Source organism: Talpa europaea (genome assembly GCF_964194135.1).
Source record: "Talpa europaea genome assembly, chromosome: 14".
Taxonomy (NCBI): Eukaryota; Metazoa; Chordata; class Mammalia; order Eulipotyphla; family Talpidae; genus Talpa; species Talpa europaea.
In genome coordinates, this window is record NC_140082.1 from 92,096,511 (window position 1) to 92,123,800 (window position 27,290).

The window sequence follows — 27,290 nt, forward strand, 5'->3', positions numbered from 1 at the left end:
CCTGAGAGACCATGTCTCCCCCAGGGAGGCAGAAGCTGAGCACGTCCCTTTAGTGGAAGCCACAGGGCTTCCCTCACAGGGCCCCCTCTGGCCACGGTTCCTGGGGGGCTCCCCGTCAGGCACTGCCCTGCTCGCGCCTCGGAGCGTGGCGGGGGGTCCGTGCCCTCGCATCTCGGGGACAATCGCAAGCGACTGTGTCTGGGGCACCGCCCCGCCCGTCCAGCTTGTGTCTGGGGACAAGCGTGAAGGGGACAGCACAAAGCAGGCCAGAATCCTAGCGCTGCCCCTGGGCTGCGGCCTGTGGTCCCGCCGGGCACCCTGCAAGGCCGTGAGCCTGTGATGTGGCCCCCCTCTGCTGAGCCCTGGGCTGTTGTCGCTGCCGGGGCTTGGGAATGTCAGTCTTTGTGCCCCCAGCCTGGCGGGCTCACGTAGACAGGCTTCCTGATAAGCGCCTGCCCCGTGCAAACCGGCGTGTCCGTTCTCCCTCAGCGCCCGGTCCGGCTGCTGGTTCCATCACTCGCGCAGCTGTTGATGTAAGGTGGCGCCGTCCCTCGGGGCTCGGCGGGCAGAGGTGTGGAAGGAACCCTGCCCCTCGGCGTCTGGTCCCTGGAGCCCTCGATGTTGTCGTCTCGTTGATCTGTGTGGCGAATCGGAATGTGGGCTTGAGGGAGCCCCCAGAATCTCTCACGCAGGGGGGTGGGGGCTGGTGACACTCTTTCCTCCGCTCCCGCCCGCCTGGACTTGCGGAGCCCCGGGGTCCTGTGTCAGGGAGGGCCTTTACGGATCTCCTCTCCGAGCAGGACGCTCACCCTTCTGTGGCGCTGATTCGAGAGTTTTGAGCAAGCTTATCTTTATATTTGAGCAAATCTTTTTTCTTTTTCTTTCCAGGAAGCAGTAACTGATGTGCAGTTTGGCCCCATGAGATTTCACCCAGATCAACTCCAGGTACCTGATTATCTTGAAAGATGCGTCTAAAGCTAGACATTAAAAAGTCTTGTGTGTAGATGACCGTGCTGGATCCGTGTTGTTTCCTGCACACAGTGGCAGCGCCGTGGCTGTAGGAGGGCGTGTGCATTCTTAGAGGCACACCGCGGGGTGTTGAGCAGAGCGAGGGCTGCGGCCTTTCCATGCAGTGAGGGGAAGCATGTGGCGTTGAGGGTGTGGAGCCGGCGTTCACATGGGTGGGCGAGCCTGGCAGAAGGGCATGCACGCGGCGTGGCCAGTCACCACATTGCTGTAGGTTTGACGTTTTCCAAGCTGAAAAATGCCTAAGTCTCCTCTAGGCCGCCAGTTCAGCTCTTCAGGAGCAGTTCCCTGCCAGCTGCCTAATCCAAAGCATTGGACAAGACCCATTAAGTCAGCTGCACAGCTGTCTGTAGCCTCTTGCACACAGACACGCTCAGGATCACCTCCGCAAAGTGTGGCAGCGCCAGCGGGAGCACGCTCCCTGTGTCTGTCCCTGCGTCTGTCCTTGTGGCGTGTGCCAGTTGCAGGCCCCGAGCTATGGCCCGGGCTGCCAGCATTGTGGTCTGTCTCTTCCGGGCTGTCCTGCTCGGCTTCCCAGGTGGCCCCTGAGTCTGCATGTGCAGGGGAGGTGCCCAGCGCTCCCAGGGCCCAGCTGAACAGTGAGAGGCCACAGAGCAGGCCCCACCCGCTCCGGTCACCCCTGCTGCGCCTGTCACGCCCGCAGGCCTGGACGGGTGACGTTCGCTTTACTTTGGGCCTTCTCTCCTCGCCAGTCTTTGCCTTTTAACGTGAAGGAATGACGTGAAACCTGGAGTCAAAAATGTAAGCACATTATTTATAGAGAGTTAAGTATTTTAGTAGGTTGACAGAAATACTAGTGTTTACAGTCTGAGGACTTGCTAACTTTTGTCGTTGACTAAAATGAGTCTGTGTGCGCGCTATTAATTTAGTTTCAGGACAACATGCTTAATCAAGCCTTTCTTGGCTTTTACCAGTGGGTTTGTTAGCAAAAGATAGACGTGTCCTTGCCTGGACTTGGACCCAGAGCAGACAGCAGTGGCGCTGACTCCAGGGAGCAGATGTCTGGGGGTGGGGGCGGGGGTCAGTGATGTCACATTCACGTCTGTGTTGTGGCCTTGAAAGCACTTAGCAGTTTTCTGTAGCTAAGAAATAACCGTTATGACTTTTGTAAGTGTTGGCTCTTTTTTGATTCAGGTACTTTTAGTGTTTACCAAGGAAGACAGCCAGTGTAACGGGTTCTGGAGGGCGTGTGAAAAGGCAGGGTTTACGTGCACGGTGGCCAAGGAGGCGCAGGCTGCCCTGGCCTGTTTCCGGGACAGACACCACGACATCGTCATCATAGACCACAGGAACCCCCGGCAGCTGGACGCGGAGGCGCTGTGCAGGTGAGTGAGTGCAGCCCCCCGGGAGAGGCCCCTTAGACTTCGGTCTATTTCATTTGTCTTCCGTGGATGTCAGATAAGCCGGACGGCCGCCTTCATTCCAGGGGACGGTCTCGCCGCTTTCATCTGGCTCTTCTTGAAACAGCAAGAAATACGCACGAGAACACTCCGGGTTAAGAGGAGGCCCAGTCTGTTCTTTTTTTTTTTTTTTTAAGATTTATTTATTTTATATTATTCTGGGTACAGTTAGAAGCGCAGGAGGGCAAGAGAATTCACCAGAGCCAGAGCGGGGAGCAGAACAGGCAGACTGACCTTTAAAGCACACTGCTGAGGGGAGCAGCGGGTGGCAGGAGAGGTCTGCGCGCCATGCGGGACCCTCGCCGGTGACCGGGGATTGAACCGGCGCTGCAGCGGCTGCGGGCAGCCTCACAGCCCAGCGCTCAACCGCTGCGCCACCGGGGAGGCCCCCAGTCTGTTCTTAACTGCAGCTGCTACCTGCTTACTGCAGCGAGGGTTATTACAGTTTTCCAAGTGATAAAAGATTTGAAAATAGTCTTTTGTTAGGTGAATGTGCCTTTTTTTATAACACTTGTAGAATATCAATAGCGTGAGAGGCTCTGAGTACCAGATGTAAAGGTAAGAAAAGTGATTTTTAGGGAAAGTAATTTACTGTGGATGGAAACAAGGCAAAGTCAAATATACACTTGAATAGAAAACTTTATATCAGGGAAGACATAATATTTTAACATAATGTAAAATTTTATATTGCATTAATTTTAAGGACATTCATAATCTTGACTTTTAGGAGATAAGAAAAATCTAAACCAAATACAACAAGGGTTAAAAACTGACAAGAGGGGCCTCCCTGGTGGCGCAGGGGTTAAAGCCTCAGTGCTATCAAGCTATCCCGGCCACTGCGGCCTGACGGCTCGAGTTCTGTCCCCAGCTAGGTGGCTGACCCACAGGGCGCAGCAGACCTCTCCTGTCTCCCCGCTGTTCCCCTCGCAATATATTTCAATAGCTCCACCTGTTCTGTTCCCCACTCTGTCTCTGGGGAATGCTCTCACCCCATATGACCTGTACCCCAGCTTTCGTGTCCATAAATAAATAAATATAAAATCTTAAAAAAAACTGACAAGAAAATGACATCACAGTGAAAGGCTATCTGGAGGTGCCTGGTGAGTCCACCCCGGGCAGTCAGACTGGGTGGCTGTCCGGGGAACCTTCTGCCCCACAGAGCTGCCCCTCACGCCCTTCTCCTCTGCTCTGTTGTGGGCCAAGCCATGGCCCCTGCAGCCCTGCTCAGGGCAAGCAGCCAGGGAGGGAGGCCCGGCACCTGGGGTGCCCATGGGCTGCTGGCTTTGGGGAGCCTTTGCCTTCTCCCGGGAGGGGTCAGTTGGAACTCTGGCTTCCAAGGTCACTTCTAAGTGTATCTGACATTTGATGGTGATCGCTCAGGCTGTTACAGGGCAGGGAGAGGGGCACCCCAGAACCCCCAAACCTTCCCGTTCTAAATAGGTTCTGCCATCCACAACATCAAGACCAAACATTTATCAGTGCGTAGACCTTCGATGGAAAGGCACTTTAACATAACCAGTGGGTGACAGAGAGAAGAGAAGGGAAGGACTGTAGTTTCTAAATCAAGCACCTGAAGTCTCCCGTCCCCTCATGGGTCAGCGCTCAGCCCAACAGGGGTGGCCCAAAGCAGGCCACCTTCTAAGGCTCCTCCTGGTGAGGACCCACGGGAAAAGAGCAGAAGCAGCCAGACACGTCTGGAAGGAGAAGAGCAAAATCAAAATGAAGATAAAAGCTGCCGCTGTCACCTGCCCGTGGTCTCACCCACATGTTTCCGCCCCTCAGGAGCGAGAAGCCAGGCAGCTCCCTCACAGGCGCCTCCTCCGGGTCTCTGGCTCCACGTCTTCCCTCCTTCCTGCCCACTTCCTCTTCCTCTTCTCGCCAGCTTCCCCTCCTCCCTGCTCAGCTCCACCCTCCCTTGGGTGGAGCCGGGAGCCTGGAGCCTCCCCTTCCCTGGGGACCCTGTGGGGGGGGCGGGGCAGAAGACGACTGGGCTGGCGCCGCTGCCTTCCGCTGGGTGGCAGGCTCGCCTCGCCCCGCAGCCCTTCTCCACCGTCCCGCCCTCCCTCCTGGCGCTGGTGCCATATGGCGGCAAAAACTGGCAATGGGGGGCCTCCCTGTGGCGCAAGGGGTTAGGACACAACCTATGAAGCTGTCCGCAGCCTCTGCAGCATGAGTTTGATCCCCGGCCAGGGAGCTACCCGCATGGCGCAGCAGACCTCTCCTGTCTCGCCCGCTGCTCCCCTCGGTGTGTTTCAGTCAGTCCTCCTGTCCTGCTCCCCACTCTGCCTCTGGTGAATGTTCTTGCCCCCTGACACTCCTGGCCTGTACCCCAGTTCTTGTATGCATAAATACATAAATCTTTAACAAAAAACAAAACTGGCAATGGGGAGGTGCGGGAGCAGCCGTCGTGCAGCGGAGTCCGCGTGTGCCTGTGCTGGCGCGAGCCCCTCGGCGTGCCCTTGCGGCTGGGGTGAGGTGTCATCACCGGCACCCCTGGTCCCTGGTATGTCTTGACACGGAAGTTGTCTGTCCCCAGTGCCGGTTTCTGCTCTCTCCAGGAGACGGTTGCCAGCGTGTGGCCAGGCATGCGCCCCCTAGCACGCGGCTCCCTTGCTTGGTGATTCTGGCAGCTGTCACGCGGCAGCGGCAGGCAGGCTCCCGGCAGGCCCGCGCAGGACGGCGCGCTCTGTGCTGCTGTCTGGAGCTCGGCCCCTGCCTCGGCCCGAGGAAGAGTCAGGACTGAAGACAGCAGAGGAACTAGACAGAGAAGGCCCGAGGCAAGGGGTGACCCCAGTGGAGAAGGAGCTCTGCTCTCCTGCCCCTCCCGATTCCCTTGCTCCGGCACAGTTGTTTACGCATATTTCTTTTTTCAAGAATTGCCTTGAATTTATTTAGAAACTTTTTTTGTCCAGGTCCATCAGGTCGTCGAAGTTCTCAGAAAACACCGTCATCGTCGGCGTGGTACGCAGGTGAGCTGCTGCTTCCGTGGCTGAGCCCAGGGCGCCCCCCGGCACCCCCCCTCCCCGGCAGCGGTTAGCTCGTGGCTGGGGTCTCCCTCTGTGGCACCTTGTGGTCCCGGACAGCCTTTCACTTTGGAACAGGCAGAGCAGGAGGCTGCCCTAGAAAAGGGTGTGGCCAGGCCCCGGAAGCGGCCCACCTGCCTGAGCGGGGACAGCTGGTCCTGGCTTATGTCCTTCCGCATGATGTCTCTGTGTCCTCTGGATGGTCTCCCCAGCTTTGGGGGAGAGGGTTTTTTTTTTTTATATGAATTAAAAACAAAAGGAAATAGGAAGGAATTTAATTTGGTTTGAATAGATCCTCGGTCCCTCCCGTGACACTACCGGAGTGACCTCCAGGTGGCCAGCACCGCTCTGGACGTTGCCTGAGGGCTAGATGGAAACGGAACGGAGGCTGGCCTGGCCTCTGGCTTGTGCGTTTATTAAATTCAGCTGAAAGTGCTCCCAGGCCAGGGTAGTGTGGGGGGAGCGACTGGCAGCGGGGAGGGGGTGGGCGTGGGCTGCATGTCCAGGCACTTACTCTGTTGTCTTGAAGGACCGATCGAGAAGAGGCCTGCGTGCTGCCCCTCCTGGCTGCCGGCTTTACACGGGTATGTGGCCACTTCTCTGTGACGCAAGCGTGTCACTCAGCGTGAGAGATGATTTTGCTAGCTCAGGGCCAGCGAAAGGTTTGAAGGCATTTGACGGAAAGGCTGTTACCATAGGGCTTCACTCCGGAACCCGTGGTGACCCCCAGCAGCAGATGTGCTCACACCTCCTTCAGGGGCGCATCCTTGGGAGTCAGACTGTAGGGTGCCGTTACGGCGCGCCGACGTGTGCTCGCCGCTGCCGTGGTGGGTTCAGGGGTCCTGGGGATAAGGTCCCTCCGCTCCTGGCCCTGCTCCCACAGCTGTGGTCAGCGGCTGCCCGCGAGCCCGTGAGTCAGGGCGGTGAGGACGCGTGGGAGGCTGAGCGGCGCTTGTCCGGCTGGGCCCCTAGACAGAAAGTGCTTGCCAGACTCCAGTTGCCCAATTGAGAAGCCTGAGGAAGAGATGGTTTTTATCCGCGGACATAACACGGAGGGTTTTCTGCCTGCAGCGCTATGTGGAGAGCCCCAGCCTCATGGCCTGTTACAACGAGCTGCGCCAGCTGGAGCTCGGGGAGGTGCGGTCTCAGCTGAAACTCAGGTAATCCCCCCAGTCCGGGCCCCACGGGGAGGGAGGGGGCTGCTGGGCCCCGGCCTCCTGCTGACACCTGCTCCCTGCCCAGGCTGCCCGGGGCTCCCCCGTGGCAGCGAGTGGAACAGCCGAGCAGAAGGTCCTATCTGCTGAGTGACGTGCTTTGTCTTTTAAGAAAAGACTTAATGACACAGACTCGAGCTACTGACCTTGGTGTCCTCTGGCGAGTGACGTGTTTTACCAACAATAAGCATTTTACGATTTGCTCTTGATGAACAGGGTCTTCGGGGAGTTTTTTGAAGTCTAATGAGTACAGACCTAGTTCCTTGTAGATTAAGAAATACCAAAAAATTGGTAAAATCATTCAAGGTTGACAGAAGGAAAAGCCAGTAGCTCCCCGTCCTTGGGGCTTTTTCTGTGGGTGTCCACACCATGTCCTTTACCAGGTTTGTGGGGTGGAGTCATTCCCTTTGTCAAGCTGAAGGCATCCAAGGGAGTCAGGAGGTGGAGTGTGAAGACCCGCGTGCAGGGAAGGGGCACATTCTCCCCCGAGGCCAACAGGGCAGTGGGCAGCGCTCCAAGCAGCTCCTGCCAGTGAGGCCCCTTGTGTTGCCGGACTTTGCGAGGGGGTGGAGGCAGACAGCTCCCCCTCTGCACTCAGGGGTCCTCTAGAGGACGCAGCTTGGAGCAGGAGGTGTCACAGAGCTCACGTCACCCAGCCAGGTGCGGAGACTGCCATCCCAGCTCTCACAGCAGCACAAGCAAGGCAGGCCTTTAGGGCGCCACCCACATCTCCACAACTGCAGTCACATCTCCTGCACCCCTCAGTCCAAGTCACACAGTCTTCTCAGTACTTGAGCTGAGCCATCACCCGCCCCATGGCCATAGCCCGAGGCCCCTCATGCCTCCCTAAGCCGGGGCCTGTTGATTGTGCTTCCTGGGGTTCCGTGGGCCATGCCACGGAGTCTGTGTCAGCTGCTCTGGCCAGTCAAGCCCTGGCTCCTGTCCCTGCCCCACCTCTCCACACAGCTCCCTGGTGTTTCTGTTCTGCGCTGACTCCCCCCTGCCTTCAGGGAAGAATCCGCAGTCCACCCTCTGCTCCCTCCCTGCCCTCACCTGCCTGCATGTTCTGAGAGCAGCAGAGACTGGGAGGGAGGTGGGAGTAGGAAGGGGAGGAACAGAGACTAGTTCTGCTGGATGTGGTACTAAAATGCAGTGCAAGGCCATGTTTAACAAGCAGCTGTGTTTTCAGTGTGACTCCGGCGTGGGGCGAGCTGGCCACAGCCCTGGGCGAGCTAAGAGCTTGTTTGTTTGTCGTGTTTCCTGACTGAGTGGCGCTGGTTTACCGCACTTACCTGGCTCAGGGGTCCAAGTCCTCATCTCTTCAGAGATGTCTCCCCCTCACCACCCAAGCCCTCCACAGCCCGTTGGGCCCCCTTTGCTCCCCACCCCAAGAAGTTAGCATATGATCCACTTGGTGATTTCAGTCAACACAGAAAGGGGCGGATTATCCAGTGAGTAGAGTTGTGGCAGCTGTTAATTATTTGGAAAGAAAATTCAGTTCTATGCCAGTCTCACACCCTACCCAGAATAAACTCCGGCGAGCTAAACACTTAAATGTGGGAAAGCAGTTCCGAGTTTTCTTTAGATTCTCTCTGCATTGTATGAATAAGCAGCCAGTTGATTTTTTTTTTTTTTCATTTCCTTTTTTCTCTTCTGAGGAGTGACTCTCCACTCCATTCTCTAGAAGGTTCCTTGCACAGTTCGATTTTCCTCCAAACCTGCCCATGCTCACTCCTGAGCGTATGTTCACCAACAATAAAGCTGCTTCTCTAACTCACCTGAAAAAAAAATAGAAAACCAGAAACTCCCAGTACGTCTAGTCGTGGGGCATTTACAATATTACATGGCGATTAAAAGTGATGACGGGCGACTGTCATTGACATAGTTCAGAGCATGCTTTCTCTTCATCACCCCAGAGGGGCAAGTGTTTTGTGCCTGTCAGAGGAGCAGGCCGGGCTGGGCCTGGGGCTCAGCAGCTCGAAGGGGTAAAAAAAAAAGATTTATTTATTTATACAAGCACTGGGGTAGGGGCCAGCGGCGCAGGAGGGTGAGATAATTCACCAGAGACAAGCAGGGAGCAGAACAGGCAGAAGGACCCAAGTGCACTGCTGAGGGGAGCAGCGGGCGAGTCAGGAGAGGTCTGCCTCACCATGTGGGGATCTCCCTGGCCGGCCGGGAATTGAACCGGCCCTGCAGAGGCTGCGGACAGCTTCACAGCGCTGCATTCAACCTGCTGTGCCACCGGGGAGGCCCCTATCTCATTTACTTTTTTTTTTTTTTTTTTAAAGATTTATTTATTTATTTATACAAGCACTGGGTACAGTCAGAAGCGCAGGAGGGTGAGAGAATTCACCAGAGCCAGAGCGGGGAGCAGAGCAGGCAGAAGGACCGAAGGACACTGCTGAGGGGAGCAGCGGGCGGCAGGAGAGGTCTGCGCGCCATGCGGGACCCTCGTCGGTGGCCGGGGAGCAGCTGGGAATCGAACTGGCGCCGCAGAGGCCGCGGGCAGCTTCGCAACCCAGCGCTCAACCGCTGCGCCACCGGGGAGGCCCTACTTTTTTTTTTTTTTAAAACATTTTATTTATTTGTTTGTTTGTTTGTTTATTTATTTATTTATTTATACAAGCACTGGGTACAGTCAGAAGCGCGGGAGGGTGAGAGAATTCACCAGAGCCAGAGCGGGGAGCAGAGCAGGCAGAAGGACCCAAGTGCACTGCTGAGGGGAGCAGCGGGCGGCAGGAGAGGTCTGCGTGCCATGCGGGACCCTCCTCTGGTGGCTGGGGAGCAGCCGAGGATCAAACCGGCGCTGCAGAGGCTGCGGGCAGCTTCGCAACCCAGCGCTCAACCACTGCGCCACGTGGGAGGCCCTATCTCATTTACTTTTATCTATATGTTCTATTTTTTTTAATAAGCCTTTGCCGTTTGTGCAGTTAAATTGTGTTTTCAAACACAAAGGCCGTGAGGAAATGTTCACACCGTAAATGAAGTGACAGGACGGAGTGGAGCCAGCCAACCCACTGGCCCTATGCTGTGACATTTGTTTGAGGCAGAGCAGGGATGTCTCACGCTTCCTTCCCCGTCCCCCAGACCCGTGTGGGCTCCTGGTGAGGCTTGTGCCATGCTCCAGGGCTGCCACTGGCAGGGGCAGCGCTGAACTGCCCCCTGGTCCTAAGATTGGAAGGAGAGACCCCAAATCGCCTTCATCCTGACCCCCAAGTTTCTTCTTTACACTTTTTTAACCTCTGCCCTACCCACCCTTCTCTTCATTCACACCCATGACCTTTACAGACCAGAGGCTTGAAGATACTGTGACCCCCAAGGCTTTATCAGAGTCTGTGTGTTTACATTAATTGTTCCCTTTTCTTCCTCCCCGTCAAGGGCCTGTAACTCGATATTTACCGCATTAGACAAAAGCCAGGAGGCGATTGACATTACCAGTGAAGACAACGTGATACAGGTCAGTGACTCGGGAGCCCACCTGGGTCTCTCGCTGGTCTCGCATGGGGCTGAGCCCTGCAGGGCGGTTTTGCTTCTCCTGAAGATCAAGCACCCAGGTCTCCTTGGGGTCAGAAGGTCGTGTCTATAAAGGGTGCGATTTGAAGTGGGTAAGGAGAGACACTGGCAGCCACACGAGGTGCCAGAAGACACTGCAGAAATACCAGTTTGCGCTTGCTGTTTCTCGCTTTCTCTTGGTTTAGCGAGGCCAGACTTTTATTCAGAAAGGTCACCACAAGGCGTGGGGGCTGGCACTTTCTCCCTGGCTGTGGGGGTGGTCCCTCCCACGAGGTAGCAGCAGGCCGGGCGTCGGTGTGGGTGCTGCGGCCCGTGTGAGGTGCTCACTCAGCCTGTCGTGGCCTCGCCAGTCCCCGGGCAGCCCCCGCCCCCCCACCCCTGTGTCTCCAGCTGGAGTGGGCAGCTGTGCCCCGGAGCCTCTGGGTGCCAGACCCCACGGGGCCCAGGCCCTGAGCTCTGGGGAGTGGGATGGTGCAGGTGCTGGAAGTCCGCTGCTTTTTGAATCACTGATTTTCAATCTTGTCTCCTCCCAGTATGCAAACCCTGCGTTTGAAACCACAATGGGCTGCCAGTCGGGTGAACTAATAGGGAAGAAGTTGGCAGAGGTGCCGATAAATGAAAAGAAGGCCGACTTGCTCAACACCATAAACTCCTACATCAGGATAGGCAAGGTGGGTGGGTGCCCTGCTCCCGGTCTGGCACCAAGGGGCGGGAAGGAGGTGTGGCCCGTGACCGCTGCCGCCGCTGCCCCTCCTGTGCAGGGCCAGCCTGTCCGATCTGCTGGCAGTCTTGCCCGCTGCGGCAGGCGTAGGGCAGGTCGTCAGGTCGTAGGTTCTCTTACCCCTGTCCGATTTTGCCCAGGAGGCCAAGAAAGTCAGTCGCGTGATAGCCAGCGGGAGAACACGTGACCTCCAGGCTGTGGCAGCCGCTCGCCAGCAGCCCCGGGGGAGGTGGGGTTTGGAGGTTGAGAAGGAATTGTCAGGTGACCCAAACCTGTGCTTGGGGTGGGGGAGTCTCCTGCCCTGCCAGCTCCAGCAGTGGATCGGACCTGAGCTGAAGGATGTTCCTGGGGCTGTGCTTGAACAGAGAGTAAAGGCCGCTTTGTCCCTCCCACAGGAATGGCAGGGCATTCACTATGCCAAGAGGAAGAACGGGGATAATGTAAAGCAGAATGTGAAGATAATACCTGTCGTCGGACAGGGAGGGTGAGTGGCCAGCACTGGAGCCGGCGCGCCCCGCCTGGCCGATCTCAGGGCCTGCGGAAGCCAGGCTCCAGGGGCCTGGGACAGCGGGCCCAGAGCCTGGCGTCGCAGCCAGGTTGGTGCCCATGTGGAACAGCCTGCTCAGTGGCCTCCACGCGCTGCGGCCCGACCCCGCTCTGGCGACCCAGGGCCGCCAGACTCGGACAGCCTTGCAGAAGGGGCTGTGTGGACACACACGAGTATTTAAGCCAGAATGTCACTTTTCTAAGCTGTGTGCAAAGAACTCTGGCGGGGGCTGCTCTGGTTACCAGATTTCCATCTAATTTGATAGTCGCTGCGTTTTTTTCTGTGTGGGGCTGTCGAGTTAGATAGAAATCCTACACACACCAATGTTTGTGGGGGAAACGGGTGTGACCGCAGGCGGGAAAGCAGCACCTGAGGCACCCAGCATGTGGGACCATGCGCCGTCAGCCGCGGGAGCTGAATTCTAGAGCACTGAGACAGGCAGCAGCTCGCGGTGGTGCCCACAGAGATGGGGCACAGGAGGCTGCTCGGGGTAGGTGCCCGGCGAGCAGTGGTGACAGTGGCACGCTGTCTGAGGAGCCCCCACGGTGCCCGGTCCATATCACGTCACGTATGCACTGCCCTGTGATGCCAGCTCTGCGCGGCCTCCGTTTGACAGATGAGGACACTGAGGCCGAGCCCATGGAGGTTCCGGCTCAGCGTCCGGCCGCCGTGGGCCCTGCAGAGCCTGCAGGCACTCGCCTCCGCGACAGTCTGTGGGCTCTCGTCCCAGGTCTCAGCCCTTCTACCTTCAGAATATTTTGCGATGAACGTGCAGGGGTTGATTATCGAGGGGGCGCCAGACAAACGTGGGAACTCGGGGCAGGTCCGCGGCTCTGGAGGGCAAGCCCTGGCCCCGGCGTCCGGCCCGCAAGGCTGGCGTGGTGGTCCCCAACGGCTGAGCAGCGGGTGCTCGGGACGTGCAGGGCAGCTGAGAAGCGTCGTGGAGACACGCGCATCCCCCACTGACGGCCCGGGCGGCTGACATGCAGCGCGCCTGTAAGCAGGAGGTTTCATATGTTGTCAGGACACAGAAGGACTTTGATGCTCTAAAGAGTCAACTTCTCATCTGCAGGGACCTGGGAGTGCTGTGCACCCCTGTTTACTCGAGGCCTTGGTGGACGTGGCCTCCCCAGCCCCGTGGGCCTTGAGAGAAAGGTTAGCTGCACCCCCGAGGCGAGGGGCCAGGGGAGAAATAACGCACTGTTCTCTACTTGCAGAAAAATTAGACACTATGTGTCCATTATCAGAATGTGCAACGGCAGCACTAAGGTAAGTCGGGGAGCCCTGGCCTGCACCCAGACTCCCCCAGGCGTGAGAGGCAATCAGAACTAATGGCTCTTAAAATTCATTTTTAGGCTGAGAAAATAACTGAATGTGTTCAGTCTGACAGTCACACAGGTATGACGCCCCACGTGCACCCTCGGGGTTCTTGAGCTTTTGCAAAGTCAAGTCAGACGCTGCAGGCGGGACCATGTGGGACGCCTGGCTGCCCCCGCCCCCCTGCCTGGACGTGGTGACAGGTGCCGGGCAGGCCCCACTGTAGGGGTCTCCCCACTCACCTGGACATATAGGGAGACGCTGGAGCCGTGGCTTGGTGGCCTAGCGGGAGCTTTAAGAGGCAGCGCATCGGAGCCGCACTCGAGTCCTTTGGCAGGCTCACCCCGCGAGAAACCGGGGCTGGGTCTGTGCCCCAGGGGCCCCTGGGAAGTGGCAGAGGGCCCTTGGACCCAGAATGGCTGGGCCCAGCTCATGAGCAATGCCAGGACAGTCGTTTGGGCCTCCTCCGGGGGCTGAGGCACCCCTCCTTGAGCACACACCCATGCCAGGAACACAGCGGGTGACCGCTGTGCGTGAAGAAGGCTGCTGGCCCCAGGAGAAGGACAGCTGAGGGGGAGCATGGGTGTGTGTGGGAAGAGCACCCCAGAAATGAAAAGTGCCCCGGGGGCCGGGTACAGTGTGTTCAGAAACCAAGGGTGAGACATTGGCGGTACCCAGCGTTGGTGTGGAAGAGAACGTGGGGTCCAGGGACATTTAGGTGCTCAGTAGGTGACCAGGGTCTCCACCTGTGGGCAGAGGCTGAGGATGTGGGAGCCGTGGCAGCTTGTAGGGCATGTGTGTGGCACGGACAGCGTGGAAGGGGGGCCGAGGCAGGAGCACCACCATCGCCACCGTCTGGAGCGGAGGCCACGAGCCAGGCAGAGCAGGTGGGAGGGCGGGAAGGGGGCGGAAGGCAACGGTGACGTGACTCGGAGGGGCCTGAGAGGAAAGCCTGGAGGCAAGCTCTGCGGTGACAGGGCCAGGAAGATGCCCCGGAGCGCTGGGGCCTGGGGCGGGGGTGGGGGAGGGGCGTGCCCTCTGTCAGTTCATTGGAGAAGTTGGCAGCAAGTACCCGCTGGGCCAGAGCCCTGCTCCTCTGCACTGTGCGGGGGTGTGGTCCGCGCGGAAGCCTTGCTGGCCCGCGAGCGTTAGTGTTCCGCGGCGGAAGGGTGAGCGGAGCCGGGACGGTGAGGGGACTGAGGTGTTGGGGTTTCCCAGGACGAGACACAGGAAGGAGCGGAGGCAGGCTGGGGGGGTGGGGGTGAGGCAACAGAGCCTTCGCTTGACATGGCTTTTACTCTCTGATTTCGGAGCAGCCTCGTGAGGGGACTGGCTGTCAGTGCCTTAGCATGAGCGAGCACCGGGGCTTGGTACCCTGGCGGCCCGGAGTCGGGGAGCCGGGAGCTGACCTCGAGGCTGCGGGCCAGTCTGGCACGCAGTCACGGAGCAGGGGCCAGTGAGGCCACCAGCCCAGGGCGTGCCGGCCCTTCCGCCCCGACCCCCTTGGGCCGCCCGGCCTGCCCTGGCCCATAGTGCCGCTGGCCACTGCTCTCCCTGCCACCGCAGCAGCAGCGCCAGCTCCCGCCAGGGCCGGGCTCGGCTCGCGTCCGGCCTCCGAGAGCAGGGGCGCTCTTCAGCCGGCCTCAGCCAGACAACACTGGCTCTACTAGGGGGACAAGGGCGACTCATCCTTGTAGGTCAGATGAGAGAACTGAAAGAGGGCCAGGGAGGGGAGCAGGGCCAAGGGGCGCTCTCCTCCGCCTGGGGTGGGCGCAGGAGGCAGGTGCTGCCAGGGAGGGCCGCTTCAGTGCTGTCCTGCCCCAGGTGGGAGGGCGCGTGGGCGGACCGGCGCCTCTTCCCGTTGGGCAGACCACGTCTGGCTCCCGCGCCCTGGGAGTCGTGGGAAGGGTGTGGCGTCTCGCGGCTGGGGGGGCCACGTCCCAGTGAGCACCCGCCCCCCGACCTCGTGCTTCTGCTGGAACCATGTCCCTGCAGTCGCCGCACAGCCATGGTGACAACTGTCTGTCCTGCGGCCTGGAGTGGCCCAGCCGGGGCGGGGCCTCAGCACGCGGGCGAGGGCATCATGCACTGTCCACGGGGGAGGGTCATGGGCCGTGCTGACTGCCTGGTGCCCGGGCTGGGCTGAGGATGCCCCGAGATGGTGGTAGCACTGGTGTGCAGGCGCGGGGCTCAGGCAGGCGCGGGGCTCAGGCAGGCGCTCTGGGAGGAGCAGCCCCACGAGGTCCTGGCGCCGGGCCGGCCAGTGCAGGGCTCCCCTCAGGCAGAGGTGGCCCTGGTGGCTTTCGAACCGATGCACGCGAGGGGCCATGTCGGGAGTCCCTGCAAGGTGTGGAGGACAGGGCCAGCGCCGAGGGGCAGGCTGAGCAGCAGTGCTTGGGGCCCCACCAGGATTCCTGACGTGGCCCTGGGAAGAGGGCGACGCCACCTGGACACACGCAACTTGCCCGGAGCATCCTGTGGGGCCAGCCAAAGCCCCGGGCTGGCCAGCTCTCCTGAGGAGAGGCGGCAAGGCAGGATGGACCCAACACAGAGACATGTTGGGGTGGGGTCCTGCCCCTGAACGCAGGGGAGGGCTGAGGGGAGGCCTCCCCAGGGGGGGTCGGTCCAGGCCGGTGGGGTCCAATGGGCTGCAGGTGGGGAAGCGGCTTTCTCAGGAGAGGGCGGCAGAGGCAGCACCAGAGCTGCTGATCTGCACCTGGGGCCAGCAGTGACCCAGGCCTGCGGTGACACGAGGCGTGTCCCCGGGCTTGGCCCCTGGAGCCTGTGGGAGAGGCTTCAGCCCCCTGCCGGACTCTCAGAACAACTGCCTGAGCCCCTGTCCTGCCAGCCCGAGAGGGCGTGGTGCCGAGGCTCTGTGCCCCATGTCGTACAGGGCCTTGGACTTACCCAGCAGGCCAGAGACGCTGCCGGGCCTCATTGAGCCCGTGAGCAGAGTGAGGGAAACGGGACATCGCAGGTGCCCGGCCTGGGCCTCGGAGGCTGAGGCTCCTGAGGGGCCTGCCGTCTGGTGGGGAGTAGACCCCAGCTTCCCCTCCCTTCCGCCCTCCCGGTGTGGAGAACCATCCCTGCCCCCCAATGCATCCCAGCCGGAAGGGCCCAGGGCCAGAAGATGAGAGACCCGCAGTCTCCCCGCCCTGCACACCCGCCGCCTCCCCCAGCCACACTGCCTCCTCCTGCAGCAGGACCTGGCCCACCGGGAGAGACCAGCTGGCCCCTCCGGAGGCCCCCAGAGGATGGGCATCCCAGTGTGCAGGGGCCAGACCTCACGGGCTGGGGGAGCACCCATCATGGATGGGGGTGGGGTCTGCCCAGGCCAGAAGCTCGTTCTGGGTCCCCCGGAAGGGGGCAGATGGGGCTCCCCCGAGATGGGCGCCGCCAGGCGTGGGCCTCACAGTGGCAGGCGGGAGCCGGTGCCATCAGAAGGGGAGCTGCTCTCAGGGCCTCCCTGCCAGGGTGGGGTTTGAGGTGCCCTTGCAGGCCAACAACTCGGCCTCCAGCTCCTGAGCTGGGCCCGTGGTGCCTGCGGGGGAGGGGGCACCCCTGACTGGGGGGCTGTGGAGGTGGCTGTCTCTCGCACGAGGCCCAGCCTGAACAGCGCACGCCCGCGGGCCAAGGCCCCCTGGAAGCAGCAGGGCTCATGATGGGGTTTCCGCTGAGCAGGGCCCCCCCCCCCCCCCCCCCCGGCGCAGCCTGTGGGAGAGGGCGGCGGGGGGGGGGGGGGGGGGGTGTTGTGACACTGCTCGCCCCGGGGCCAGGCGAGGGGCAGCGCGTTGGGAGGGGGGAGCCGGCCCCGGGGACTGGCGTGCCTGGGCCCCAGCGCGAGGTGTCCGCGCCATTCTTGCCCCCGGAGAGGGTGCTCGGGAGGAGACGGTGAGTTGGCGCCGTGGCCCGGGGGCGCCCAGGACAAGGGGTCTGCTCCGCTGCGCAGGAGCGCGAGGGCCGGGTGGCAGCACAGGCGGCGGCTGAGGCCTCCAGAGGCTGCTCTGAGAAGCCAGGCAGGCCCGAGGGCCTGGGAACAGGCGGGAGGAGGAGGAGGCCGGGGGGACCAGCGGGAGGACAGCAGCCGGGCTGGGCCGTCACTGGCCCAGCAGCAGGGCCAGTCAGACAGGTGAGGATGCAGCCGAGCCCCGGGGGGCAGCCAGGGGGTCTGTCGGGGCCCCTGGGGAGGGGACGGAAGGCCCGCGCAGGGATCCCGCTTGCGAGCAGGCACCCCGGGTGGGGAAGCCAAGACGAGGCAGAGGGTCCCTTGAGGCCGTGCTCCCTGGGCCTGGGGCGCCCCAGTTTCCTCGTCTGTGAAATGGGGCGGTGGAGGGGCTCCGGGCGCACACCCTCCGGTGTGAGGGACAGGAAAGCGGGCCGGGCAGGGGCGGGGGTCAGAGGCCCCTGCGAGGAGCCCAGAGAAGGGGTCGAGCCGTCGGGTCCGCCTTTCCGGGGCAGCCCCATCCCATCCGGGCACCGGGTCTTTTCCTCTGGCGAGGGGCTGCTGGCCAGTTCTCGCTGTTCGCTCATCCTCGGGGAGGTGATGGGGGCGCCGCTCTCTTCTGGGGATGCTCGCCGGGAGCCGGAGGCCGGGAGCGCATCCCAGGTGCCCAGGCGGCGTGCGGGGAGAGCGCCTCATGCCCTGGTCCGTGGCCTCCGAAAGGCTGTTCCAGCTCTTCAACTCTGGCTTCTAAAATACGCTGCGCCGGCAGCCCGGGGTGTGAGCGGTGACGGCGGCCTCCTTCCCCGCAGAGCACACGCCCGGCAAGCACAAGGACAGGAGGAAGAGCTCGCTGGACGTCAAGGCTGTTGGCTCTCGAGCAAGCGAAGGCAGGTGACGGGGACCAGAACGGGCGTCCTCTGGGGCCCTGTGGCGCTCACCCTGCCCTGGCTCCGTTCTGAGCCTCGGGAGGGAGTCGGGAGGGGAGAACGGAGGCATCGCCCAGGGACCTCCGAGCTACGGAGTGGCCGAGCTGCTGGGGCCGCCTCTGGGAGGGAGCTGGAATGTTTGAAAATGTGAGGGCCCCTCTGGAGAGAGGTGGTGCTGGCTGCATGTGGGGGGGGACAGGGGCCCTGGCAGTGGCAGCTCAGGTCACACAGGGAGACCCCGTGCTGCCCTCACCCACCCCCCCGCTTGCGGGACGTCGGGCCCTGCCCCCAGAAGGGGCACAGCCCATCTCCTCTGCGCCTTCTGGTGCCACATGACGCCACGACACCCCCCACCCGCGCTGCTGTCCGCCGAGCAGGGTGTGGGCCTGACCACGTGCCGTCACGCGCTGTCACTCCTGTTCCCGTGGGTGCCTTCATCCACGTCTGCACGTTTAGGAGTTTAACACCTTTTCATGTCTTGTCCTTGGTTGCCCCGTGTAGTCAGACCCAGGTGCTGAGTGTTCAGGTCAGTGCGTTTGGACAGTTGGGTAGCCCTGTGGCCGCACCCCGCCTGCTTGCAGAAAGCGCGCCCGCTCTCCCGCCTGGGGTGGAGCCTGCGGCCCTGCTGTGCCCTCTGATCAAGGCCGAACCCCACCCCCAGTTCCCAGGCATCTGCACCCATCTGCTTAGGGCTGTCGCACACCCCTGAGCACCCTGCGTGGAGGAGCGCCCAGGCCTGAGGTCGGCAAATGGGAGTGGCTGGAGCCCGGCTGTGGCCCCCTCCCTCGCTGGTAAACAGCACTGGCCTGGCATGAGACAGGCAGAGCCTGGTGTGGAGGCTTTTGTGCTTCCGGCGCTACCCAGACCCCGGGCCCCAAGGAACTGAGTCTCCACGCACGCAGGCGGGTACCGCTGTTGGCCGAGGCGCTGCCGCCTCCTGGCATGCACCTCACCGTCCCCACCCCTGGGGGCCGCCCATGCTGGACAGGAACCCCGTGTCTGGGCCAGGGTGCGTCCTGTCATGGCTCCTGCCGCCCAGGGCACAGCCGCCTGGTATCCCGGAGCCTTCCCCGCGCAGTGGCGGCCAGTCGTGTCCCAACAGCCTCACCGTGAAGGCGCGGAGGCAGCGCTGTCTGAGCTCGGGGCCGGACGCGTCCTGTTGCTCTCCACGCGCCGTGGAGTCCCACCTGAGGGCTGTTTCCAGTGCCTAGAACTGAAGAAGGCTGCTTGGGCGCTGCCCACCCAGCTCGAATTGGGGGGTCCTGAGCGCCTCCCGGCCACAGCCTGACCCCTCGCCCCCTCTCCACAGCCGGCACCCCGCGACGCCACTCGTCCATTGCCCGCATCCACTCCATGACCATCGAGGCGCCCATCACCAAGGTGAGTGCGCAGGGCCTCTGGCCGCCCAGAGGCGCTCCCCGGTGTGCGGCCCCCCCCACACCCCGCTGATGCTTGGCCCGCCCCCGCTCAGGTGATCAACATCATCAGCGCGGCCCAGGAGAGCAGCCCCATGCCCGTGACAGAGGCGCTGGACCGGGTGCTGGAGATCCTGAGGACCACCGAGCTGTACTCCCCGCAGTTCGGGGCCAAGGAGGACGACCCTCACGCCAGTGACCTCGTGGGGGGCCTCGTGTCGGTGAGTGTCTGGCCCGCCGCAGGCACAGCCCCTCTCAGCTCAGCGGCCCGCGTGTTGCCCCGGGACCTCTCCGAGCACCAGAGGACGCGGCCCCACCCCCCTGAGCCAGCCCCACCCGCAGGTTATTTAAATAAACTCTAGTTTAGAAAATGTTGAAAATTGGGGGAGAAAAACCTGAGACGTTCCAAGCCAAATCACCAAGCAGACTGTCCTTCGGCCCTGACTGGTCAGAGAGGCCCCGGGCAGGGCTCGGTCTCCAGCAGGCACCCACAGCCTCATGCCGGCGCTGGTGCCAGCCGGGACCTGAGGAACAGCAGGGGCACCTCGGCCTTCGCACATTTTGTTCTGCTCTGAAACAGAATTCACATCCCCTCCCCACCCCTGCTTCCGCTGGGCCGTGACAGACATGCCAGGCGGTGGGGGGAGGCCCCTGGGGCACCTGAGGCTGGTCCGGAGCAGCTCTCCCCCAGGCCACCTGGGGCGGGCGGCTCAGGCCAGAAGAACCTTTTCTAGAGGAAGCTTGGGGCGTCCCTCGGGGTGAGGAAGGCAAGAAAAGGGTGGAGGTGGGCTGCGGGGGTTGTCCCTGCTGCGCACCCCGACCTGCCCCCAGGGCCCCTCGCTGCCTCTGGGGCCCGTGTAACTTTCCTCTTGTTTCCTTGGTTTTGGTCAGGATGGGTTACGAAGACTGTCGGGGAACGAGCACTTCCTCTCAACAAAGAGTAAGTCTCTGCTGTGTCTGTTGACGTCAGCAGCTCGCGTTCTGGTCAAGCGCAGCTGACGAACATGTTTTAAATACAAGTTTTCACATAGTTTCTCTCGTAAGTTTCTCCGCGTCTAAAAGCGTCTAAAAGCCCCACTCGGGCCTGTTCCCAAGGCAGCCTGTTCCTCTCCCCAGACGCCCGCCTCGCAGGCCTGCAGCACCTCGCTGGCGCCGTCCTCACCCCGCTCTCCCTGCACGACGACATCCCGCCACCCATCGCTCGGGCCATGGAAAACGAGGGGTGCTGGGACTTCAATATTTTTGAGCTGGAGACCGTCACCCATAAAAGGTGGGGGGGCAGCAGCTGGGCCTGGCGAGGAGCCAGGGACAGCTGGGCAGTCTCGCTCCACGGAGGCAGTGACGCCGGGAGGTGCCCTGTGCTGGAAGGCAGTGATTGGCCTGGCCTGGGCGCTGGGGGTGGCCGTGCGGGTGCCCCAAGTCCAGCCGTCCTGGGCCATGATTATGCGGGGCCGGCTGGGAGGGCGAGCGGATGGCAGCGGCAGGAGCGCGCGCCGCTGGGCGTGGGGGTCTCCTCGGGTCTCAGCCCGGTCAGAGCAGACGGCCCTCGGGTGGCCAGCCCTGCTGCCCCGTGCCCAGCCCCCGCGAGGACGGAGGAGGAATCCCCCCGTGGCGCTCGGGCGTCTGCACACTCATGTCCACACAGCACGTCCTGTCACAGGCCTGACTTGGCCGCTCTCGGGGGAGCTCCTTGCACTGTTCCCCCTCCAGACTGCAGCACGTGACAGTGTCTGGCTCACCTGTCGTTGGGGCCATCCGGCCAGCGAGGCCAGGGGCAAGAGTAGCTGGGAGCACATGGACTTGAGGACCCCTTGTTCCCAGGGCCACCTGATCCGGAGGGAGGGGGCAGCCCCACCAGAGCTGAGAGGCTGGGGCTGGAACCTGCTCAGGCCTAGCTTGGTGTGGCCACAGGGCAGCAGCTCAGAGGCAGCGCCTGCCCGGCTGCCCTGCCTGGCTCTGCACCCGCCCCGGGCCGCTGCGCGTGGCTGCCACCTTTGCTTTCTTTTAACACTGTGGGTTGTTTTCTCTGCAGGCCTTTGGTTTATCTTGGCCTCAAAACATTTGCCCGGTTCAGAGTCTGCGAATTCCTGAACTGCTCGGAGGCCACGCTGAGGTCGTGGTTACAAATTATCGAAACAAACTACCATTCCTCCAACCCCTACCACAACTCCACCCATTCTGCCGACGTGCTGCACGCCACTGCCTACTTTCTCTGCAAAGAGAGGATAAAGGTGAGCCGAGTGTGCACCTGGCCTGCAGGCGGGACCGGGGACCTGCAGCGCCTGCCGCCTGCGGGAAGGCCACCCTGGCCGGAGGAGGCAGCCACATGGGGCAGTTCTGGGGCTCTCACTCTGAACCCCAGATACACCCGCCCACTGTTGCTGCCATCCCCTCCGGCCCCTCCTTCCTCACCCAGCCGGTGCACAATGAAAGCTTGACCCCTCTGCCTCCTAGGAACGCGCCGGCCCCAGGCCAGGCCTCGTCTGGCCACTTGAATCAGAGCTCAGCATTGGAGCGTCTGCAGCTCCTGCCGACGTGCTGTGCAGCTGCAGGCTGCCCCCGCCAGGCGCGACAGCTGGCCCTGCAGAGCGCACCCTGTGCCCTGCACCCCAGGAGGCCCTGAGCTCCCTTTGTAGCCCAGGGCCTGTCCCAGCCAAGCGGTGGCAGCAGGGGCACCGATCCCTCAGGGCTTCCTGGGGCTCCAGAGTCAGGTGGCCCCTCTTCCACCGGCAGCTCCTCCCCAAGGCAGGGGGAGGGTACAGGCCCTGGGGAGAGCTGGCCACTCCGGGCCGGGCTTTGCGAAAGCTCATGTGAATCATCTTGTTAGGGAAATTGTTGAGGCAGCCAGACTGGCCCCCCTGTGCCAGGGGGTGCTTGGCTCTGCCAGCCGCTGGCTGTGTCTGGGGACGAGAAGGCGACGGCTGCCGGGCATTCTGCACGCGTACCAGCACCCCCAGGCTCCTCACCCTCATGAGGTGGGCGCCCCACCCTCCAAGGATGCAGCTCACACACACGAGCCTGTTCAGACGCTTGAAAAGGTGGCAGGACAGCAGGAGCGAGGGCAGGAGTGTGGCGCGCGCTGCTATGGCTCCCGCTGGCCTCACCCTCGACGCTGGGGCCTTTCGTGAGCTCAGGAGAGGCAGGTGTGGCGGTGGCCGTCTGTTGAGGACACCCTGCAGTCTGGGAGCCTGTGAGGTGTCTGAGGCTGAGGATTGCACCCTCGGGGTGCTGAGGCGCACCTTGTCCCTCACCCTGGAGTTGCAGGCAGGGCGGAGACAGCAGAGGCCTCTTTGCCTCCAAGGCTGCGCCCAGTTCTTGAGAAGACTTTATTCTCAGCAAACTTTAGACCCCGTCGACGAGGCCGCCGCCCTCATCGCCGCCACCATCCACGACGTGGACCACCCCGGCAGGACCAACTCCTTCCTGTGCAACGCGGGCAGCCCGCTGGCCGTGCTCTACAACGACACCGCCGTGCTGGAGAGCCACCACGCGGCCCTGGCCTTCCGGCTGACCATGGGCGACGACCAGTGCAACATCTTCAAGAACATGGAGCGGTGAGGGCGCGGGGGGCGAGGGCGCGGCCGCCGGCCTTCGGGCTGGTCACGGCTGCAGCTGAGACCACCGCGGTCAGGTTTCATCCCCACTGGCTTCCAGCCGCTCCCAGGCCACCCCCCGGCCCTGGGCAGCCACCGTCGGCCTCTCCAGGGTCTGGCACAAAAGGGGCCCGGGCTCAGGTGACCGTCCCCACGGCACCGCACCGAAGGCCCAGCTCCGTGTCTCGACGCTGAGCCGCAGGCCAGAGCAGCATCCGCCCGCACCCAGGGGCTCTGAGGGGCTCTAGGAGGAGAGTCCCGATTTCACAGACGCCCCCACCCCTGGCCACATGAGACCGTTTCAGTGGCGTTTCACTCACGCTGGCCTGTGGGCACATCCCCCGTCTCAGAAAACACACGCGAGACCGACCTCCGCTTGTCTCCCGGGAGGGGCGGGGCGGCCGGGGGCAGGGGCCGACTCCCTTGCACGCGCTGCACCTTTTGAATTCCCCATGAAAGGCCTCATGTCCCCGGAAACAGGTGGAGGTGGCGGCAGCCCCTCTGGCACCCAATGGCCTCGGGTTCTGCCCTGCGCTGGGCGCAGCTTTTCCGGCCCCAGAGCAGGCCCCGCGACGGCCCGGCTAGCGGCTCCCCGTGCCCTTGCGCTGGCCGGGCCGCTCGCTGCAGGGCCCGCCCGGCTGCCAGGTCAGCCCCTCTGTTCACTCCCTGCCCGGCAGGAACGAGTACCGGGCGCTGCGCCAGGGCATCATCGACATGGTGCTGGCCACGGAGATGACCAGGCACTTCGAGCATGTCAGCAAGTTCGTCAACAGCATCAACAAGCCCTTGGCGGCGCTGGAGAAGGACGGGGTGAGGTGGAGGGGCCGAGGAGCGGGGACCCCTCCTGGGGCGCTGGGCTACCCCCAAGCCCCTGGGGCCGTGTCACAGAGGGTGGGGCCGGGAGGACCCGCAGTGGCCCACATTTCTGGAGGTGAGGCCTTCAGGGCACCACTCCTCAGGCAAGAGGGCCAGAGGCCACAGCTGAGGGGCAGTGCTGAGCCCACCCCAGGCTGGGGGAAGCTGGCCTCGGGCGCACTGCCACACGGGGCCTGTTGGCTGAGGAGGGTGTAGCACTGGGGGACACGTGTCTGCCCCATCCTGTCACCTCGCTCTCCACGTGGCCCTGTTCTGCTACGTCGCCTCCCTGCAGCCTCCTCCCAGCACCGTCAGCAGAGGCTCCAGCAGCCCCTGCCCCCAGCAGATCAGCTGGTCTTTCACACAGACCGCTGCTCAGCGGACCCCATGCCCCAGGAGGAGGCCACGCTCCTCACAGGTTTGGCCTCCTGTCTGGGTGGGCAGTTCCCGGCTCAGCTGCACTCGGTGGTCAGCTTTCTCACGTTGCCCACACTTGAGGTTATTTCTGCGCCTGGACATGAATGCCCAGTGCCACCCAAGGCCAGTCATGGTGCTGCGGGGGGAGGGTGGCAGTTGGCGCTGAGCTGGCTGGCAGTGGACACAGCGCAGGAAGCCCCCAGAGCAGCCTTGGGGCGGCACCCTGGCCTTCCCCAGGAGAGCAGGTAGCCAGGCCCCGGGAGCCACCGCCCACCCAGGCGGGGCCAGACCCAGGGCCCGCAGCCTTGCTTGTCCCGTCCCCGACAGCGCCCGCCACCCCAGCTCCCGTCTTGGAGGGCCCACGCCCGGGCTGAGACTCTCCTGGGGGCACAGGAGAACTGGTCTGGCTCAAGTGTCCGCAGGTCCCTCTGAGTCCCATGTGGCTGCCAGGGGAGACGGACCCAGGGGTGCAGCGCTGGGAGGGGGTGAGCGCCCCCTGTTGGCATCTCGCGAGCCCCTTGGCCCTTTTGAAGGGCTCAGAGCTGGAGGGTCCTCCGCTGCGGGGTGAGACCCTGAACTGGGAGATCCCGGCAGCGGCTCGTGCTGGCAAGACCGGGCTCAGCCCGAGGGACCATCCCGATGACTCTGACTCTGCTCGTGCTGCAGGACACGCGCGAGGGGCAGGAAGCCGTGACCGCCATGCTCAGGACGCCCGAGAACCGGGCACTGGTCAGGCGCATGCTGATCAAGTGCGCCGACGTGGCCAACCCCTGCCGGCCCCTGGAGCAGTGCGTCGAGTGGGCCGCCCGCATCTCCGAGGAGTACTTCGCACAGGTGAGGCCGCCGGCCCGGTCCGCCTCTGGGTCGGGGAGCTCGCTGGTCGGGCATTCTGCAAGTTTCCTCGCCTGAGAACCCGCGGCAGCGGCCTCCTGCAGAGCCTCTTCCTGGAGGTGCGGCCTGGGCTGGCGGTTTTCTCCCACAGGGCCTCACGCCGCTACTGTGGTGTCAGCTGCCCCCCGGTGTCAGCTGGTCTCTCTGGGTCAAAAAAATTAGAAGCCGTGATGGTTCCATGACGGCACAGCCCCGCGGGAGGCTGCGCAGTAGCTAAGCTTCCTGACACGGGGAAGGGCGTGTGGACGCTGCCAGCTGGGCCTGACCCCGCGAGCCAGGCAACGCCCCAGCCCAGACAGAAGGACTGAGCAGCCGGACAGGGGCGACACGGCCCTCGCTAGATGGCGGGACCCTCGTCCCTGACCTCCAGCAGAAGCAGCGAGGCCGGAAGATGGGCGCCGACAGCAGGTGTTGTAGGGGCGGCCGCGGGGTGAAACCCGCACCCGTTGGGGACGTCCTGAGAGCATGTGGCATCGACACCCACACCCAGCAAAGAAGGGCTGATGGATGCCACCAGCCACGTGCAGCGCAGGCCACGTCCGGACGCCCGCAAGCCCAGGGTGGCACCAGACAGACCCGAGCTATGATCTCTTTTCGTCTTAATTTCCCCGAACACGTCACACCCACCCGGAGACTCGGCTGTCCTAGCAGGATGGGCCTTGGGGTGCATGCACGAGCCCAGAGGCCCGAGTCTGACAGGACACGTCAGCGCGCTCGGAGATGCAGAGGAGGCTGCGCGTGGCGCCGCCGGAGGCCCTGGCAGTGCACACCTGGCGGGGCTGTGATGTGTGCAGAGGCCACGGGAAGAACAGGAACAAAGAAGGAACCAGAACGCAGGACACGGCAGAGACTGACAGCAACGCCCGAGTCACTGCGCGGCTGACGCCCAGGAAGTGACGGGAGCGTCAGAGCAGGCAGGTCCAGTGCAGACGGGAGCGGCCACCCTGACCGCGGTGGGGAGAGCCAGAGAGCATCACCAGACGGGTGCCTCAGAGCGGGTGGGGCTGCGGAGCAGCGCCCGGCAGGGCCGCAGGGTGCGGCGGCGCGAAGGTGGACGCGAGAGGCGGTGGCGGCCCGGCGTTGGAGACTCCGACACGCCGCAGTCGCCGGACACACCAGATCAAGGCACAAGCGGACAGAGGCCACCGAGCAGCACTAGGCCTTTACCTGGCCGCGGGGACATTCATAGCCTCGAGGCTGCAGACTCAAGTGTGCGTGACACGCCGCAGCCCCTCCCCGCTAGAGCGACACCCCACTTGGGCGGAAGTGGGGCCATTGGGCCTGCTGGGCTCCAGCACTGTACCCCGGCGGCCTTCGCCCCTGCTCCTCCCCGGAAGCGCCGTGGGGCGGCGCTGGCCAGGTAACACCGGCCCTTCTGCGTTGCAGACAGACGAGGAGAAGCTGCGGGGCTTGCCCGTGGTGATGCCCGTCTTCGACCGCAGCACCTGCAGCATCCCCCGGTCCCAGATCTCCTTCATCGACTACTTCATCACGGACATGTTCGATGCCTGGGACGGTAAGCGCTGGCCAGGGCAGAGTCTGCGCCTCGGGGGTGGGCTGCGGAGGGGCCTGAGGTGCCCAAGAGCCAGCGCCCTGGTACTCTTCCCACCAGCCCCCCGCAGGCCGCCCTGGGGTGGTCTGCCTCCCCCAGCTTCCCCAGGCCTCCCTCACGGCCGGGGGTCGGCTGGCCTCCACTCTCACGCCAGGTAGCCTTCCCTGGGGACAGGGTTCTCTGCCGGTGCCTGCTTGGGCCACCTGGGCTGCCCTGGGGGTCGGGCCTCGGTCTAGGGGGCTGCAGATCCGCAAGGGGGCGTGTCAGGTGCTCGGAGGCCCGCTGAGCAGCTGGGTGGTGGAGGCAGCCTGCAGGCTCCCTGGCGCACACTTCTGGGGCTCAGGCCTGTGGCACCCCTTCTCTGCTGGGTAAACAGCCTGGTCCCCCTCCGGATGTGGAGGTGGGAGATGGCAGGAGGCAGGTGCCAGGCGGGACGGGCTCACCCCCGTCCCCAAGCAGAGAAGCGAGTCGCTCGTTTGCAGGCTGGACAGCTGGTGCCACTGGGCAGGGCTCCCCCCCCCCCCCAGCCTCTGCTCGGACGCCTGGCCCGCAGCAGGCGCGGAAGGGCTCACTTCTCTCTGCAGCCTTTGTGGACCTGCCCGACCTGATGCGGCACCTGGACCACAACTTTAAGTACTGGAAGAGACTGGATGACATGAAGCTGCGGAGCCTCCGGCCGCCCCCCGAATAGTGCCGCGCCCCGGCCCGCGCGGTCGCTGGGCCTCGCCGGTCCCCGGGCCTTTCCCTGCCGGACAGGCCTCGGGTCTGCAGACGTGAGCGGCGCGCCCCGGCCAGCCTGCGCCTCCTGTCAGCGGGGCAGAGGCTCTGGCCAGCCGCAGGGAGGCCCCGCCAGGGCGCTTTTCCCGCCTCCCGGAGGCGCGGCCGGCGCGGGACACTGCTGGGAGCGCCTCCTCTT

General features: G+C 63.1%; 1 protein-coding gene across 2 annotated transcripts; it reads left to right on the forward strand.

Annotated features, from left to right (window-relative positions):
- Positions 1 to 897: 897 nt before the first annotated feature.
- On the forward strand, positions 898 to 27,235 carry PDE8A (phosphodiesterase 8A; the record flags this gene model as incomplete). Of its 2 annotated transcripts, XM_084253443.1 has the most annotated exons (21): positions 919 to 945; positions 2,182 to 2,372; positions 5,360 to 5,416; positions 6,000 to 6,054; positions 6,542 to 6,630; positions 10,063 to 10,141; positions 10,731 to 10,868; positions 11,314 to 11,402; positions 12,683 to 12,734; positions 12,821 to 12,863; positions 17,535 to 17,612; positions 18,961 to 19,031; positions 19,123 to 19,287; positions 19,958 to 20,006; positions 20,198 to 20,336; positions 21,099 to 21,297; positions 22,403 to 22,620; positions 23,337 to 23,469; positions 24,598 to 24,765; positions 26,209 to 26,338; positions 26,959 to 27,235. In XM_084253443.1, the coding sequence occupies 21 exons, from the start codon at positions 919 to 921 to the stop codon at positions 27,063 to 27,065; spliced, it is 2,277 nt and encodes a 758-aa protein (XP_084109569.1). In that variant the 3' UTR covers positions 27,066 to 27,235. The 2 variants fall into 2 exon arrangements, with proteins under 2 accessions (XP_084109570.1, XP_084109569.1); XM_084253444.1 differs by lacking the exon at positions 10,731 to 10,868 and having other exon boundaries at positions 898 to 945.
- Positions 27,236 to 27,290: the final 55 nt, after the last annotated feature.